The sequence below is a fragment of the Opisthocomus hoazin genome, chromosome 6 (assembly GCF_030867145.1).
Source record: "Opisthocomus hoazin isolate bOpiHoa1 chromosome 6, bOpiHoa1.hap1, whole genome shotgun sequence".
NCBI classification, from domain to species: Eukaryota; Metazoa; Chordata; class Aves; order Opisthocomiformes; family Opisthocomidae; genus Opisthocomus; species Opisthocomus hoazin.
The window spans coordinates 31,171,695-31,188,856 of NC_134419.1; the positions used below are offsets into that span (position 1 = coordinate 31,171,695).

The window sequence follows — 17,162 nt, forward strand, 5'->3', positions numbered from 1 at the left end:
CAAGGCTGGCTGCTGTGCATAATGCTGAGGACATGCTCATCCAGCCTGTCCACGCCAGAGGAATGTGCACCGAGAGGTCTGTGCTCACCTGCATCCCAATGATTGCGTAGATGAAGAAAAGCATGGCGATCAAGAGGCAGACATAGGGGAGGGCCTGCAAGAGAAGCACATGAGTCATCTCATTCAGCACAGGTCCAGCTCCAGAGGAGGACAAAAAGCACAACGAGTGGGTAGACTGTGCCGATCCATCTCTCCTACAAGCCAGCAAGTCAGCAAGACCTTGTGAGCAGCCTGAATTTGGGAGCAGCACCCCAGCACCATGAGCCGGGGGAGACCAGGGCACACGTGACTTACCTTGAAGGACTGCACGAACGTCCAGAGCAGGATGCGGATGGTGTAACCCTGGCGCAGCAGCTTGATGAGCCGAGCAGCCCGGAAGAGCTTCAGGAAGCTCATGTTGAAGCTGCTGGTGTTCACCAGCTGGGAGGAGAGGAGAGGGTCAGAGAGAGGTGGGAGCCCCCCACCCTACAGCGGTTCACCCCACTTCTCCCAGCCCCTGCTTCACCTTGGTGTCTGTCAGGATGATCTCTGTAATGCTGCCAATGACGGTGATGAAGTCAAAGATGTTCCAGGTGTCCCGGAAATAATTCTGAGACAGGAAAGGAGAGAGGGAAGGTGGGTTTGAGCTTGGGCATAACAGGTCTGAAGGGCACTGGGCCGTGGGCCAAGGCTGCTCATGGGCAACAGTGCCAATTTTTATGCAGCCATGGTCTGGAGCATCATCTTGTGTCTGAGACAGTGGCAGACCTGAGTGTGTCTGCAGTGAGCAGCTTCTCCTGGGGATGACTCATGCATCCAGCAGGCCACTTTGGTGAATGGGAGTGGGAAAGGCAGCCACAGCCAGCCCTGGTCAGGCTGCAATGGCTCATCATGCCAGCCCTCACAGCCATGAGCCTGCTTTATCCTTCTCTTTGTGGGCACGTGGACATACCTCAGCCTCTGATGTTTGTGCGGCAGCTGGTGTAAAACTGTATTTGACCACAGATGGAGATGCTGGGAGCTGGGAGGGTGCCTAGAAACCCTCCCGCTAGTGGATCTCATCTCCCAGTGGGGGTTAGAAACAGGAAAGAAGCTATGAAAGAGCAAATCCAACAGTTGCTCATAAGCTGCAACAAATAGCTGAAGAAAAGGCAGTCCATGGTTTCAAATGCCTCGTCTTGTGAAACACTGAAGGTTGGAGAGGGCTTTGAGCAACCTGATCCAGCTGAAGATGCCCCTGCTTATTGCAGGGAGGTTAGACTAGAGGATCTTTAGAGGTCCCTTCCAACCCAAAACAGCCTATGATTCTATGATTCAAATCTTAAATGAGCAGCTGGGGACCTGAGGATGGGGAATTAGGCAGGGAGGTCTCACTGCTGGTCAGGTCTGGTCCAACTGACACAGCTCAAGGACAGTAATGCAGTGGCATCTCGTGGCTTACGGGGGCAAGGGATTGCAGCAGCAGTTGGCTTTAGCAGAGCAGCTGCACAGCACATACATTGTCCAGGCATCAAAGTACCACAGAAATGAGGCAAAAGGTAAAGTGACTGGTGCGGCTTCCCCACCAGCATCCAGGAGTGGGAAGTTTCATGAGAACCAAAGGAGCGATTCCAACCTAAAAGCAGCTCTAAGGCTGGAACCCAAAATAAATAGCAAAAACCTCACATTATTAACACCTTCTGTCCGTGATCTGCATGCTGCCAACCTCCAAATTAACACCTTCATCAAGAACAAGAGCAGCCACTCACCAGGAAGCCGAAAGCGATGATCTTGAGGATGCACTCCAAGGAGAACACCATGGTGAACGCGATATTCAGGTACTTCAGGGCCAGCTCATAGGTGTACGGAGCAGAGTAGTACTGATGGAAAGAGAGAGACATCGCTAGCCAGGAGGGGACTTGCCAGCCTCTTGGCTGATGCCTGTCCCAGGGAAGATCTGCAGTGGCCCATACTCCTTGCCCTGGGTGCCTCAAGACTGTCTGCTCCTTCCCCTCTCCACCCTTCTCCCAGGACAGCTGCCACTGCTGCTAAGAAGGAAGCACAGAGTAAATCCAGATCTTTCTGCAGTAGTTGAGAAGTGCAGATCATTTGGGTCATCTGGTTTAGGGAAGATCTTGCCTCCAGTTTGGGGCATGTGGTGTCTCAGGTGACTGTGCCGAGGAAATACTGTGCTCAGACTGTGTCTCAAATCATCTCCCAGAAACAATCAAAATACCCTCTGGTCCTGTCCTGACCGATCACCCTTCTCCCCACCACCCCAAACAGGACAGACTCACCCTGACCGGCTCACCTTCATCATCAGCACCACGGTGTTCAATGCTATCATGGCCATGATGGTGTACTCAAAGGATGGGGAGACCACAAAGTGCCAGACCCGGTACTGGAAGGTGTGCCGGTTCTGGGGCATGTACCGTGTGAGGGGCTTGGCGCTGATGGCAAAGTCAATACAGGCCCTCTGGAATAAAACAATGTGCATCAGACCCTCACTGATGGTAACACGGGGACAGTGGCTGCCACACTTCTTTCCTTCGTGGGCTGGGCAGGCAGGTGGCTCACAGGTTTCTTGCACCTTTTCAACTTCTAGGGAGCGCCAAGCTCCCAGGCTGCAGAAAACCCATGGAAACGTCCTCCTTTCCCTCTCCCCAGACCATACCTCGTTCTTCTCCAGACTGCACTCCTCCATCATTTTGTCTCCTTGCTCTTGGAACGTGATGATGATGAGAGCCACGAAAATGTTGACGAAGAAGAAAGGGAAGACCACAAAATAGACCACATAAAAAATGGACATCTCCATGCGATTGCTGCGGCTGGGCCCACGGTCTTCCTCCGTCACGTCCACCGAGTGCTGCAGCACCCTGTGGACAGACAGGTGGAGAAAAGCAACCAGAGATATGCCCATCAGGACTGCCACCATGCGGCACTTCTCACGGGACCCGTCTTGTACAGCCAGCTCTATCTGTCCACACTTGCAACAACGATAAAGATAAACCTCTGTCTTAACCTGCCTTAGAAGGACGACACTTTTAAGTGGCTACACCCTGTTTTACGGTGCTTTGCCATTGCCCCTGATGGAAAATGGATTTTCCAGTGCTCCACATACAGAGGAGAAAATTGCCTGAGCTCACATGAGCATGAAGAAAGGGCTAGTCCTACAGTCTTCTCCAACACCGAGCTAAAATATACCTCAGGGCCACAAAGGAGAAGGGATTATCCATTATTTGCTCCCTAAGAAAGAAGTTAACTCCAGCCACCGTCCAAACCTTATACGGGAGGTAAAGCCGTTTTGTCCTGACATAATTTCCTTCCTCTCCTCCTCCCTGCCCAGCAGTTTCTCTCAGTACCACCTGGGTGTAGCCAGTTACTAACCCAGCCACCCCAATGGAGACATGTCCATCACCATTTAAGGTGGGAGGACGGAGCAGAATACTCACTGGGGCCAACCCTCGCCAGTGGAGACTGTGAACAGGGTGAGCAAAGCCCAGATGATATTGTCGTAGTGAAACTCGTGGCGTTTCCACTCCCGGCACTTCACCTCCATCTTGTTCTTCTCATGGTCCACATAGTTGCCTCTGCAAGGTTGGGAGAGAGTGGTGACTCTGATTTTTACACTGCCAGACTATGAGACAGTGGCTTTAAACCCCAGGGGCAGCGTGTGTGTGCGGTGGGGGGCACAGCTCTCCTCCTGCAGGGCTGGAGGGAGAAATGGGAAGAGGCTGGATAACAACCGGGGGGAAGCAGAGAAGCGGAGAGAAAAAGGGAAGAGGGAGGGAGGAAAGAACAGGAGCAAAATATGTGGCTCTGCATTCTGCACCCCATGCAAGGATGCACAGCGCTGACGCAGCAATGGGGATGGGGCTCAGCCCAAGTCATCCACACCAAGAGCAAGTCATGACCAGGGACTTAACTGGGAACCCAAAGACGACATTACCCAGCACCCTGCCTTCAGCAGCATCGGGCCTACTGAACAGGGCACCTACATGCAATCCTTCTCCGTGTCCTTAGAGCTGTCAGTGCAGTAGAAGAACTTCCCCTTGAAGAGCTGGACGGCAATGACAGCAAAGATGAACATGAAGAGCTTGTAGACGATGAGGATGTTGAAGACGTTCTTGAGGGAAGTCACGACACAGTCGAAGACGGCCTGCAGGAGAGGGCATAGCTCACCTTGGGGAACCCACAGTCTTGGCAAAGGGCAAGACCGAAACCTTCCTCAAGACTACCATGGGGAAAGACATTTCCCACTCCTGGGGGGAAAGGAGGAAAGAGCTGGTCCTTCTCCCAGGCAAAGGGCTAATTTATGAGCAAGTTTAACACCATGGGTACCCCCAACACACACATAGACACCAAGAAGCCCCTGAGACAACAGCAGGGAGGGATATTTCTGTCCTCCAACGTTCTCTGCAACCAGGGCAGCAGACAGGGGACCGCCCCAAGGATGCAATTAGCAGCACTCAAGACAATTAGTAAACACTTCTTTGTTTTGCATCACCCCGAATAAGAGCACTTTAAGAATGACCGGAATGTCCTTATTCTGGCTTCATGGTGAAGACAGAGGTGTCCAGAAATGAACTAACACAGGCTGAATCCATCCACTGATCAGGATGAAAAGCTGTGATCAAAACCCATGTTTCTGGGGTGCCACCCTGATGCCTCAGCCACCAGCCAAATAACCCCTTGTAAGAAAAGAACAGGGCTTCCTTGGTCTCTTACTCATTTCTGTACTCCATCAGCTAAGGTAGGGAAATCCATAATCCTACCTGTGCTGCACAAATAATCCCTCTATTGAGACAGGAATTCCCCTTCCGGTGCAATAGCATGGCAGCACAGCACATAAAATCCCGAGCTGTTTGCAAGCTGCTTGAGTGGGAAAGATGATGAACCTGGGAAGAGATCTGAGCTCTCCCAAAGCTGGGGCAGCCTGTTTTATCAGGAGAGCATCTGGGCTTTGCTACGTCATGTCCACTCCAGCCCCACTTTCCCTGGCACCTAGCTCTGACACTTTGTGGAGATCCAGGCTTGCTTTTAATAACTCCTTGCACCTCCAGATGTGAAGCAGCCTGAAGGGCTCTGTGTTTGAAAACCGGGCTCCTAAAACAAATCAAATGCTTTGAAAGCTGTTTGTTCATCACTCAGAAGCAAATCAATGCACGTGGTCCTTGCACCCACTGGACTATGCTGGAGAAGACAGACGTAAGGCAGGAGATGGGAATCATTACCTTCAGCTTGGGCAGTCGCTTGATGGTTTTCAGGGGCCTCAAAACCCGTAGAACACGGAGAGACTTGATGGTCTTGATATCCCGGCCCTTGTTGGTCCTACCACATCGGAGGGAGGCACGCGGACCCAGAAATGAAAGAGAGAGATGATAACCTTGCAGACCCAGGGCTGGATGCTCAGAGGGTTTTCAACAGCTGACAACCCCCCCTCCAGCCCGCATGAGGGTGGGAACGGGAGGCCCACACGCTATCGTGGGGGCCAGCGCTCGCAAATGTGTGACTGCTGAGCACTCAGCCCGCCTCAGTGAGTCTCCTCCAACACACATGCTGACAGCTGGCAGAGAGGAGAAATAAAGCAATACTCTCCTCCTCGGGATTAGCACCTTTCTGCTTCGCTGGGGAGAAGCAACCTGGATGAATCCCCTCCTTATGGGAAGGGGAGCGATGCCGGGGCTGGGGCAGGGAACCCAAGGCTCTCCCCAAGCAATGGCCAGGAGTTTTGTTTCCCTACTGCAGGCGTGTGCCATTTGCAGATGGGGCTTGCAAAAGGCCCCCACCATTTCAAATTGTCTTCTACCACTACTACCGGTTGCAAGAAATTCATAGTAAAACAAGGGAGGTGCAGTCAATGGGGGCTACATGCAGGTCTCTCACCAAGGGTTTTCCATCCTGGTTGAAACTCAGGATTTATGGTGCTTACATTCACCTGGGGAAGCACCTGCTCTGTGCTTGGTTTGTTCACGCAAACGCTGCCTCTTATGGCTTTCTGCCTTATTCCATCAGTGCTACCCAACACGGTCAGCCTGGTCCTCTACCTCAGATGCATGTAACGTCTCAGCCCTCGCTTCGCTCTCCAGATCAGAGCTGCGCTTGCCTCCACCCCTAGTCAGCCGAGGGAGGTAGAGCTTAGCAGTAGAATTATTTCAAAAAGCCCCCTCGTGACCCTCATTTTTTGAATACGATGATTAATCCAACCACAATACCAGTTATTTTTCTTGTCTTTTAACTATAGGCCATGGGCTGGATCGCTGGATGGAGCACAGGGGTCCCGGTGAAGGTGGCACAGTTTGTATCCACCGGGCACCTTCGAAAAACATCACGGAAATTACTTACAACAACAGATGCTCCAAATTACGCAGCTCCTTTGCAAGGGTTAATGTAACAAGGAGCACAACAATGGGCTTAATCATTAAGAGATGTAATCAAAGCCACTAATTAATAGTCCTCCCTAGGAGCACAGCCCCACAAACGTACAGGGAGCAACTGTACAAACAGCCCTGGGACCCACCGTGCACCTCCCATCTCCTGCTTTGCTCAGTGCCAGGGTCTGGGCAAGTGTCTGGGCCATCTGGCTGGGGGCTGAGGTGAGGATCTGAGGGTAAGGCTCAGCTGGTGCAAGCTGCCACCAAGGGCAACTCAACCGCAGTGATTTACGTCTGCTGAGGAGGAACATCTTCTGACTTAGGAAAGCTCCTGTGGATTTGCTTGGGTCCAGCATGGATATGGACATAGGGCTGGATAACGCCTGGAGGAAAGCCTGGCCTGGCTGTGTCTACAGCCAAGGCTGAGCTCTCCCCAGCCCCCTGAGCTTGGCATCAACCGCATCCATGCCCTTGGAGGACATCAGGGCTGAAGTCCTTGCAGCGCTTCACTGCAGGCAAAGCCCCCGCGGGGGCAGAGCCTTCAGCTCTGCAGCAGACATGGCTTTCCCCGTGCCCCACTTGCCCGGGCATGCTTCACACCATCTCGGGGTGCTGTGCAGATGCTGAGAACCAGGATGAAAGCACTCTCCTCCGAAGGCAACGAATTGCATGGCTTGCAAAGAAAATCCCTCCCGCCCTTTCCTGGAGCACACCGCTGTGAATGCACCCCGCGCAGTGCAGGGGGGCATGCAGAGCAGCGTACTCCGGTCTCTGCCAGTGCAGCTAAGGGTCAGCACAGGCGCCAGACAGACAGACACCCGCCTGCGCCTGTCCCCCTGCGCGCCCCAGGGCAGCACCCCACGGTGACCCGAGCAGCGTAGTTACCCCAAAGCATTCCTGTCGGTGATCCAGCCCGGCAGCCACCAAACAGCACCATCGGAGAGAGGGAAAAAGAGAGAAGAGAGGAAGAAAGTAAGAAAAGCAGCGGGGGAGATGCACAGGGATGAATGAAGCCTCGGGTGCGGGGACCCTGCGGCAGCCCTCTGCCACCCCACGCCTCGGTTGAAAGGCACGATGAGCAGACCATGTTGTGCCCTCCAGGATGGGGTTTTTCTCCAGCGAGGGACTCGTCCTGCGAGTCGGGAGCCTCTGCCCTCCCTGCTGGAGGTTTTGGGAGAGAGGGGCACGTGGTGAAACCTCTGCTGGAAAAAGAACCCGCAGAGAGCGGGAAGGTGGGTGACAGTGGGCTGGCACGTGGTCCTCCTTGGCCAGGAATCAGGGAGGGACCTTGAGGCTTGGTCCCAACCAGCCAAAGGCAGGTGCCTCCAAGGGAACCTACCTGCAAGGCCACAATACTTCCCATCCAGACAGGCTAACTTTAGTACATCACCTCCATCAACAAATCCACCGATTAAGAGCCTGAGCTGCAGCACAGAGTCTCCTGCAACCCAGCAGGACACCCACTCGGACAAATCAAGGCCGTCTACACGGTCCCCAGTTGTAACCAAACCTCTGTCCCTGATTCAGCTCAGTCCCTGCCACTTGCACGCAGAGGACTCATTGCTGGGGGCAAGCCTACAAACTAAAACATTTCTTGCAAACCATAAATCTCAGGCTCTGGCTGCCTGTTAGCAAAGCAAGTGGAAGGTGTGTTGAAAAGGTGATAGCTTCACTCTGCGGCACTTCTGTGGTGGGATACCAGACCTCTGTCCTGACCGGCCTCACACCAGGTTATCTTGCAGTACGTAGGCCTCCCCCTTTCTTGCAGACACCGGTGCCAACAACCATAAGGAGATGCTGCTCGGTAAAGGAAGAGGCAGCTCTGCTGGGTACCTCTGGGTGGAGAAACTCCAGCCTTTGCTCACCAGGCGAGATGACGAGGGCTGCGCAGTGACCACTCAACCTTTCCACCAACCTTTCCTGCTGCTGCAAGCTCGCAGGCATAGGCATCACCGCCTCTCGGCAGCTCTGCAAAGCCACAAGCGAGCGCTGCTCCTCTGCGCAAGGCTTCCTCGGAGGCTGCTACAGGAGGCAAAAGCAAGCAGGGTCTTTAGTTATGGTTCTGGTTATTTCAGCTAATTTAATTTGAACTCTTTGGAGATTTACGGTTTTATATTGGGCTTTTTATTTAGGCTGCATTTGGATTGACGTATTAGCTTTCCACACGGAGAGCTATGGACGAGCCAAGATGATCTCTTGCTAGAGATGTGCAGGCTCCAAGGGGGCAGTGGACAAGACCTGACCGCACATGTAGACATGGATTTACTCGTGGACACTGACTTATTGGTGACTTTGATGTGGCACCGATGGCCAGCAGATAGTGGTGGCACCACTGGACCAGCTCAGGGACCTCCTGCAACCCAGGGCTGCCATGGGAAAACCAAAACACAGCGAGGAGGCAAAAAAGGCAGAGCACCCGAATGGCATGGCATGTCCCAGCACCACTTCTACCAGCAGTGCTGGACCCAGTCACCAGCCGCTCTCAGCCATGTGACTGCTCTGTGGGCATCGCTTTGCTCACCCAGAACCATGGAGGAGAGGAGGGGGAGCTCATGGAGGGAGAAGAAAAGGAGAGGGATTCAGATGTCACTGCCAGAGTTTTCCTCTCCAGACCAGAATGGAGGGAGGGAGGGGGAGTGGTGGGTTGGGACATTTATAGCTGGTAAACATCCTGCAGCTCCCAGGGCCACGGCGGTGATGGGCTGCCAAGGGGAGAAGCAGGTGTTCTTATAAATGCTTTATAATGTATAAACCCATCAGAAATCGCTGTGGTTCCTTTGTTCTCTTCACCCCCGAAGCCATGAGATCATGTCCTCCAGCAGGAGCCACCATTGGACGTGGGGGAGAGCGACAATCCTGCAGGCTTACATTATGTAGAGCCCTCATCCACAACACAAGCAATTCAGTATCTACCCAGCTATGGCTACAAGAGTGGGCAGGAGACATAGACGCTTGTCACAAACGTACGTGGAGATGCAAAGACCTACTCGGGGTGGGGGGTGTGTGGAGTGCAGTACCGCAGTGGATGGGGATGCTCGCCCTCGAGAATTCAGCTGCCCCGTGACCAAAGGGACCTGTCCTTCCCTCAGGAGGCTGAGTGGTGGCAGGCAGGTGGCAAGCAGGGTGGGAAGGGGCATGGCAGCTTCTCCGTGTGCTTGGTGCTGGCACTTGGGGACCCCACCAGTTCCAGGGGCCACCCCAGGAACCATGCCATCTGTGTGGGATGAGGGCAAGGGGACAGTAAGAGCCAACTACGGTACTGCTAGCAGGAGTGAGGACACCTGCCTACCCGGGAGCAGGCTGTGCCATCAACCTACCCTTCTTCAGCCATCAAAAATTCTTGATGAAAAGTGCCTTAGAAGGAAAAGGCTCTCTTGTCTTCCCAAAGTCCCTCAGATCATGGCATCTTCAGGCTGCTGAAGCCCTTGAGCCTTCCCCAGACATGCTCTGAGAGACTGCCCTGGCAGAGGAGGGATCAGCCAGACCCTGGAGATGCTCGATCCATCCTTGTGGTTGCCTGGGTGGCCTCCCGGGGGCCCAGAGCAACGTCCCCAGCCGGTGGACCTGCCCCGTGCCCCTTCTCCATGCCAGGGTCTGTGGTCAGCCCCCCGCCCTGCCCAGGGGCTGGTTCATCCCTGCACCAAGCCAGCTGAATTCTCCCACGCTCTTCCTGAGGAGAGAGCAGCGGATGAAAGCACGGGGCGAGGACAGGGGTGAGGAGGGTGAGGAAGACAAAAGCAAATTGCCAGGAAGAGTGGAAGTGGGAGAGAGCAAGGGGAAGGAGCCTCCGCCGGGCCGGGGGTGAGATGAGAGGGGGGGATTACAGGCTGCAATGCATCGAGCAACCTCGGGGCTCGGACCCGGGCACCCCGAGAGCCTCGCATGGTACCTGAGCTGCAGACAAGGACAGGGCTCCAAGTCAGGCCCTCCCCTCTCACCAGCACTAACGCCACCACCGCCAGTGTCAAAGGCACAAAGAGAGAACAACAGCGTGACAGAGGAGCGTGAGCCTCATCTCCTCTCCCTCCTCGGGCACCGATGTGGTGCCACGGCCCCCAGGGACCATGGGGGGACCCCTTGCCTGCGAGCATCACGTTGGCACCCACTCGTCCCTCCTCAAGCTTACACCGCGCCGCCTGCTCCAGCCGGCAGCACAGAGGAGGGCAGAGCAGCATGAAACTCATCCCTGGATGCTTCTCCCCTCCGTTGCATGGGCACTGCAGACATCGAGCCACCCTGCACCCCACCTGCGGAGGAGGACCCAACCGCAGGTGCCACGAGCTCGGTACCAGAAATCCACTGCACGGCGATGCTCAGCAGGGACACCCCACAGAGCAAAGGAGCAGCACCCTGCCCGCGCTGTGATGCTGCAGAGGATGCAGGCGCAAATCCCACCAGCCGCATCCCCATCCCTGCACGGCTCCGGGGCACTGCTCCCCCTCGGAGCAGCAGGGAAACCACCGTCCGAGGGTACCTCTTCCAGCACAAACGTGCTCAGAGGTCAGCTCCATCTAGCAGGCGGGTCCTTTTGCTGTCTCTATGAGCCCCGGGATGTGTAGCAAGCGTGTAGCTCCAGCTCTGCCACCCTTAGGTCTATTTTCCCTAACAGCCTCTTCTACCTTCTTTCAAGTCCACTTTCACCACCAATCTCTTCCTAGCATCTCCAACTTGCTTTGCTTTGCCCCCTGCCTGCTTGCTCAACAGCATTTGACAAACAGGGAGAAATATCCCTCTGGAGCAGCCACACGCTGCTGCCAGCAGCCATTCCACAAACAGAGCAAAAGGGTGCAGAGAAATAATAAAAAAAAAAAAATCAGGGTCTAGTAGTCATAACACACAGTTGTATCGTCCTCCCACCCCAGCCAAGGGAAGGCAAAGAGCTGACAAGGACAACGGCCACTTACGCCAAGGCAAAAGCCACCAGCGCTCCCACAACCACGATGAAATCCAGGATGTTCCAGAGGTCTCGGAAATAGGAGCCGTCCTGCAGGATCAAGCCCTGATCGATCATCTACAAGGACGGGGGAAACAGTGAGAAAAACAGGCAGGGAAGGAGCAGCTCGGAAGCAGCCGCAGGCAGGATGTGCTGGGGACAGGGACATGGCTGGGCAGCAGCAGCCCTGACCCTGGACCCCAGGTATGTGTCAAGAAGCATCGTATTTTAGGAGCCTGGAGACAGGTAAAAGCGGCGTTGAGCATTCTCAACTCCCACCGCTAAGAACCAGACTTTAAAGTCTCCAAATTTAGGACCAGAACCGAAAAACTGAGATGTTTCCCACCCGCTGCAAGGATGCTGCGGGATTCGGCACCCTTGGAGCAGCCAACCTGCAAAGGCTCTTACCTTGATAACCATCTCGAAGGTGAAGACACCAGTGAAGACGTAGTCGAAATACCTCAGGACCTGCAGAGAGAGGGCACGGGCGCTCTGCAGCCACTGCCAAGGGTCAGTTTTGCTTGCCCCAAGCCCAGCCTGTTCCTTAGGAGGTTCAGGACAGCCATAAACCCACCCTAAGTAGGCAGGAGAGAAACATTTCCCCTGCATGGTGCAAGCGGCTCTGAAATCATGCTGCGAGCCAGAATCATGCTCCCCCATAGCAGTCCCTGTGAACATCAGCATTTCCCCAGTTTAAGCTACTTTACTATCGACAAGACACCCTGGTCTGCTCCCCAAGGCTTTAAATCCCGCGTGCAGGAGGCTGAGAGGGATTTCCAGGGTTTATAAGGGAAGGTGATTGCAAAGAAGTCAGACCCCACCAGTCGCCCCGCTCCGTGTCCCACATGTGCCCCATCACGGAAGCTAAGATCCTACAGATCCTCTGCCTGCGGGATGGGGGGAGCAGGGGAGGTTTGCAATCACTTTGTTGCGGTCGGAGTTGGTGAGGACGGGATCCTCCGCCGCGAGGGCGATGCTGCTGGCGGCAATCACCAGGAGGATGCACATCTCGAAGTAGCGCAGGTTCACGATGTAGTGGCAAGCCCTCCGCACCCTGCAGGGAGACAGCCCGCACCCTGAGCTGTGAGCCCCTGGCACGCCCCACGTGCAAAACCCACCCCACATCGCCGGCTTCCAGGGCAGAAAGACAGGCAGCAAGGTCTGAGGAGCAACACAAGGGAGCCCATGGGTAGTTTGGGCTTGCTGACCCTTTTGCTCAGCTGTCCCAGCCCCCCAGACACCCCATGGCCAGCCAGGGAGAGTCCCTGACAAATTGGGGTGCTTGCTCTTCCAGGCTGCTGGAGCTTGGCAAGAGCTACGGGGGAGCAGAAAACTGCAGAAAAACGTAACAAGCGTTGAATAAAATATCACATCTAGCTATCAGCATTCAGAGGAGAAAACCATAAGCGCGGCTGGCACAAAGGTAGAGCACTGCCAAGGCTCAGGGAACACCATGGCTTCTTATCCAGGCTCTTTGAGAGATATTCAGCCCACTTCCCAAGGGGATCCCCTGGTGTCATTGATGTCTAGGGGTCCTTCCCCTTGCATCCCTTCCCAGCTTGGGGCTCCTACGGTCCAAAAAATGTCTCACGGGTTGGTGGTGCTGAAGATGAACATGGAACTGTGTGGCACCATCGCTTTCCCCGTCTCGCTTTTCTCCTTCTTCCGCTTCTTGTTCTCCATCTCCTCCTCGTCCTCTTTGGTCTCGGCCTCCTTTAAGGGGCTGGCTTCACCGTCTGTCTTGTTGCTAACTGCAGGAAAGCGAGAGCCTTTGCCCGGCCTTGCACCCAGACAGCACCCTGGGGTGCCCCTGCCACCCAGGCACACACAACCCCCTCCCCAGTTTCTGCTTTGCATCCCCCTGCCGTTACAGGGAGAGGGACCAGAGGGGAAAGACAAGACATAAGATGCTGGGATGAAGCAGACAAAAGGGGGATTAACAAGTCCAGCTTTCGCAGCGCTGTAATTAATAACACCGTCTAAAGAAGCTCACCTTGACAGCAAAGATGCTGTTAAGGGATCTGAGCGGCAGCGAGCTGGGCGGAGGCTGCAGATGTGTCAGGAAAAACAGGGGATGCAAGTGTCTTGCCCAGGTGGGGAGGAAGGCAAAAGGAGGGACTGGGTGAAGGGGCAGGTGGGAAGGGTGTGAGACAGGGAGAAGATCCCCAGGGGACCATTACATATCAGCTTTGCTTTCGGGCTCTCCTGCAAAACTGGGATGCTGGAGGGAGGTGCTGCAGGAGCAGCAAGGAAAGCCCCCCTACCCCAGTGGATGGATGTGCATAGGAAAAGCCATACAAACGGCTTTCCATCCCCACAGGGTCCCTGAGGGCTGGGAGAGGGGCTCAGGAAAGAGAGACGGGTCCTCACTCTGTACCACAGCGGAGTCGTGGACATCGATCATGATGGTGGTGCTCTCCGTGGCCTTCTCGGTGTTGGCGGTGATGGAGGAGAGGTCGGGCTCACTCCGGCTGACGGTGCGGCTGGCCTCCAGCAGTGCTTGCTCACTGGTGTCCAGGCTGCCGCAGTCCTGCTCTGTCAGGCTCCCCGTCTTCCCCCGGAGGGGCTCGGGCTCTGCTTGCGGGGGGCTCCCCTCCTCCATGGTCCCAACCAGCTCGGCATCGCCAGCAGGGACCTCGTTTGTCCTGCAGGAGGGATGGGGGAGAAGAAGAGGTGCGAGAAGATAAGGGGAGAAGACAAGTAGCAATGGGAACTGGTAGATGCGCTCCCCGGGTACCAACCTGACCGGCTCTCCGCTCGCCTCTGACTCCCCCTCAATCAGGACCTCTGTTGCGGCCACATCCCCGCACCGCTCCCCATCCTGCGGCCCCTCCGTGGGGCTGGCCTCCTCCAGACCCATCTCCTGGCTGGCCGAGCGGCTCCCCAGGGCACCGGACGGATCCTTCCCCTCCATCCGGGCTCTGCGGTGCCGGCTGCGCCGCTGGCTCTGCCTCATCCGCGCCCTGTCCTCGACGCCACCTCCTGTCCCGTCCTGCTCGCCCGGCTCACAGTTCCCGTGGCACGATTTCTGGTGCCACAGCTCCTTGTCCCGCTTGGCCCGGGGCGATGGGCTCCTCTCGTCCTCACCACCGCTGGGGTTGGCCCCCGGGGCTGGCTGCTCGGGTTCCTCGGCCGGCGGCCGCTCGCCCTTGCCACCCTGCTCCTCAGCGCATTTCTCCAGGGTGACGCCATCCCCTGGTTTCTTCCTGCGGAAGATGCTGGCATGGGGGTTGACGAGGGGCGGCTCGGCCTTGTTGATGCCCTCCTGGCTGGACATCTGCATGTGCCGGCGCAGCTGGCTGGTGCGCTGCTCCCACACCGACATGTGGTGACGCCGGCGACGCTCCCGCCTGCAACAGGGGACAGCAAAGTGTTGGTGCCCAGGACACCCGCCCTGCTGATGGTGCTTCAGCCACCCGGTGACATGTCCACCCTGGATTTCATGTGGGAGTCCCAGGGAGAAGGAAACGTTGTCCCAGGGTTATGGGTTAGGCTCCTGCATTGTCCCGAGCTCTCCAGCATCCTCTGGGGCTGGTAGGGGCTGGAAATGGGGCTGAAATTGTGCTTCTGTCCCTTCAGAGACGCCAGGCTGATGGAGGACCAGCCCCAGCAGCCTCACAGCTGCCCTGAAGCTTTCAGGCAGCATGCCCAGCTTGCTGGGAGCAGCCAGCACCCCAGCAACCCAGGCAGTGACCGCCTTCCTCTTGCCTGGGGACACCTTTCTAAATACGGGCAATGTCCCCTCACTGCAGCCGGGGACGCCTTTGCTCTGCCAGCTCCTCAGAGCCGGGCTCCTTTTCAGAGCAGCACTGCCCTAGCAGTCCAAATCAAGGTGCAGGGGACCGTGGCGCGAGAGCCAGCGTGCCAGCAAGGGTGGCCGTCCTGGTGGGATGAGGACAACAAGTAGGAGGGGAAAAGATGCCAGGTACAAGACCTGCCTTCCTCAGAGAGAGATGGCCCTTGGAGACATTTGCAACGGAGAATGTCACCGGGCACAGGAGGCCCCCTCAGCTACACTCGGCCAGGACAGCACCTTGCCTGGCACGTCCTGGGTGGGAAGCCTGCTCCAAAGCTTGGGGAGCAGCGGTTTCCGCTGTTATTGGGGAAGGAGCTGCGCTGGGCTTCTCTACCTTCTTGCAGGTGACCTCTAGGGACAGCTGGGCAACTCTACAAAACCTTTGCTGTGCCGTAAATGTGCACACAGACACCGTGGAGAAGACAGACGTGCTCTTTCCAACACATCGAGGCACACGGAAACACCCACGAGCACACACGTGTACAGAGACCACTCACCCCCAGAGCACAGACGGCTGCACGCCGGCAGCGAGCGGCACGCACCGACACAGACGGGGAGGTCGGGCACGCACAGAACCACGAGGGCACACAGAAATCCGCGAGCGCACGCCCACACGCACACAAACAGGGGTGCAAAGGAGCACACCGAACACAGGCAGGCGCACACGACCCGGAGGGGGGCGTGCAGCCTGGCCCCACGGACGCACAGAAAGCACAGGAGCCACAGACACGCGCCCGCACGGCCCACATACAGGTGGCTGCTGCGTGGCTCCCACATCGACATGTGGTGTCTCCTTCGCCTGTCTCTTCTGGGGAGGAAAAACAAACGGGTTCAAGCCCACCTTCACCCCTCCTTCGACTCATTTGGGCAACGCAGAGAGCTGTCCCCCCACCCTGGGCAACCTGTTGGCCGATGGCTGCTGGGATGCCGGAGCGCAGCAGCCAGCAGCGAACCCCCCATACACATGTGCTTACACACCAGCAGTGAGCTGCCCGTGCTCACACCCACGCTCTGCACCCGCGTTCCCGCACCCCACCGTGGCACACGTCGCTGCCCTCCGTGGAGATGCACACAGCGATGCTCGTGCTGGGGATGCAGATCCGTTTCGTGGGGGCCGTGGAGAACTCCCCGCGCTGGCCAGCCGTGCAGCAGCGGCACGAGGAGACCAGTGAAGGCTACGGCCCCTCAGAAGCCCCAGCACATCCCTGGATATTTAACAGCTCTTTCAAACTGCTCCAAAGTCACTTCTCCCAAGCAACACGTGGCAATTCGACAGAGGAAGCGATGCATCAGGCCAGCCCCGAGCTGCTCGGAGCCATCACCATGGGTTGATGCTGCCCTGAGACAGCAGAGGGGAACGCGAAGCAACAGCAAGGCACAAGCCCGGGGCTGAGACACCGCAGACCCCCTTCCAGCTAAGCAGCCCCAACGCAGAGAAGCTTAGCAGGGCTGTCAGCGCCCGCCGACTTCAGGCAGCTGGGGAGGTTCAATGCTTCATCCTTGGTACCAGCACGGAAAAGATTTGGATCCACACAGCTGCAAGTGAAGAGCCACGGGTGCACGCAGACGTGGGTGCGGTGATTTACAGGTTTTGCTTTTGCAAATGCCGTGCACACGCACGCGTGCAGGACGTGCAAGCAAAGGCACTCCAACCGCCCGCGTGCAGGCAGAGCTCACGGGACATGTCTCGCTGCCAGCCCGCGAGTGCGATGATACCCTCAGCCCCCGGGTGAGTCACACTGGCGATTGCCTCCTCACAGCCCCCTGACAGCCACACGCAGGGGGAACAGCCGAGCCACGCAGGCAGGACCTGCGAGTGGGGATCTGCCGCCGTCCCCGCAGCTAGTGGCCGAGCCTTTCAAACGCATCTCCGCACCGCGTTAGGCACCAACACATGACAGCATCCGCATGCGTCCATCTGGCCACCCACTCGCCAACCAGCCCCGAGCCATCTGCACCAACGGCGCCCGTGTACCAATACAATACTCCGATCGGCACCGCAGCCGCCCACACCAGCCTGGCCACGTGGGAGCTCTCATCC

At 56.6% G+C, this 17,162-nt stretch overlaps 1 protein-coding gene across 1 annotated transcript in view; it reads right to left on the reverse strand.

Moving 5' to 3' along the window:
* The window catches only part of CACNA1E (calcium voltage-gated channel subunit alpha1 E), a 135,783-nt gene that overhangs the window by 20,519 nt on the left and 98,102 nt on the right, over window positions 1-17,162 (reverse strand). The window contains exons 21-37 of the mRNA XM_075422516.1: window positions 15,873-15,929; window positions 14,067-14,675; window positions 13,696-13,970; window positions 12,917-13,076; window positions 12,250-12,379; window positions 11,734-11,793; window positions 11,297-11,403; window positions 7,278-7,289; window positions 5,253-5,349; window positions 4,017-4,177; window positions 3,471-3,608; window positions 2,693-2,894; window positions 2,330-2,494; window positions 1,788-1,898; window positions 566-649; window positions 355-480; window positions 89-154 (exon numbers count right to left, since the gene is read on the reverse strand). Coding sequence (XP_075278631.1) covers window positions 89-154; window positions 355-480; window positions 566-649; window positions 1,788-1,898; window positions 2,330-2,494; window positions 2,693-2,894; window positions 3,471-3,608; window positions 4,017-4,177; window positions 5,253-5,349; window positions 7,278-7,289; window positions 11,297-11,403; window positions 11,734-11,793; window positions 12,250-12,379; window positions 12,917-13,076; window positions 13,696-13,970; window positions 14,067-14,675; window positions 15,873-15,929 — 2,560 coding nt within the window. The remainder of the gene's footprint in view (window positions 1-88; window positions 155-354; window positions 481-565; window positions 650-1,787; window positions 1,899-2,329; window positions 2,495-2,692; window positions 2,895-3,470; window positions 3,609-4,016; window positions 4,178-5,252; window positions 5,350-7,277; window positions 7,290-11,296; window positions 11,404-11,733; window positions 11,794-12,249; window positions 12,380-12,916; window positions 13,077-13,695; window positions 13,971-14,066; window positions 14,676-15,872; window positions 15,930-17,162) is intronic.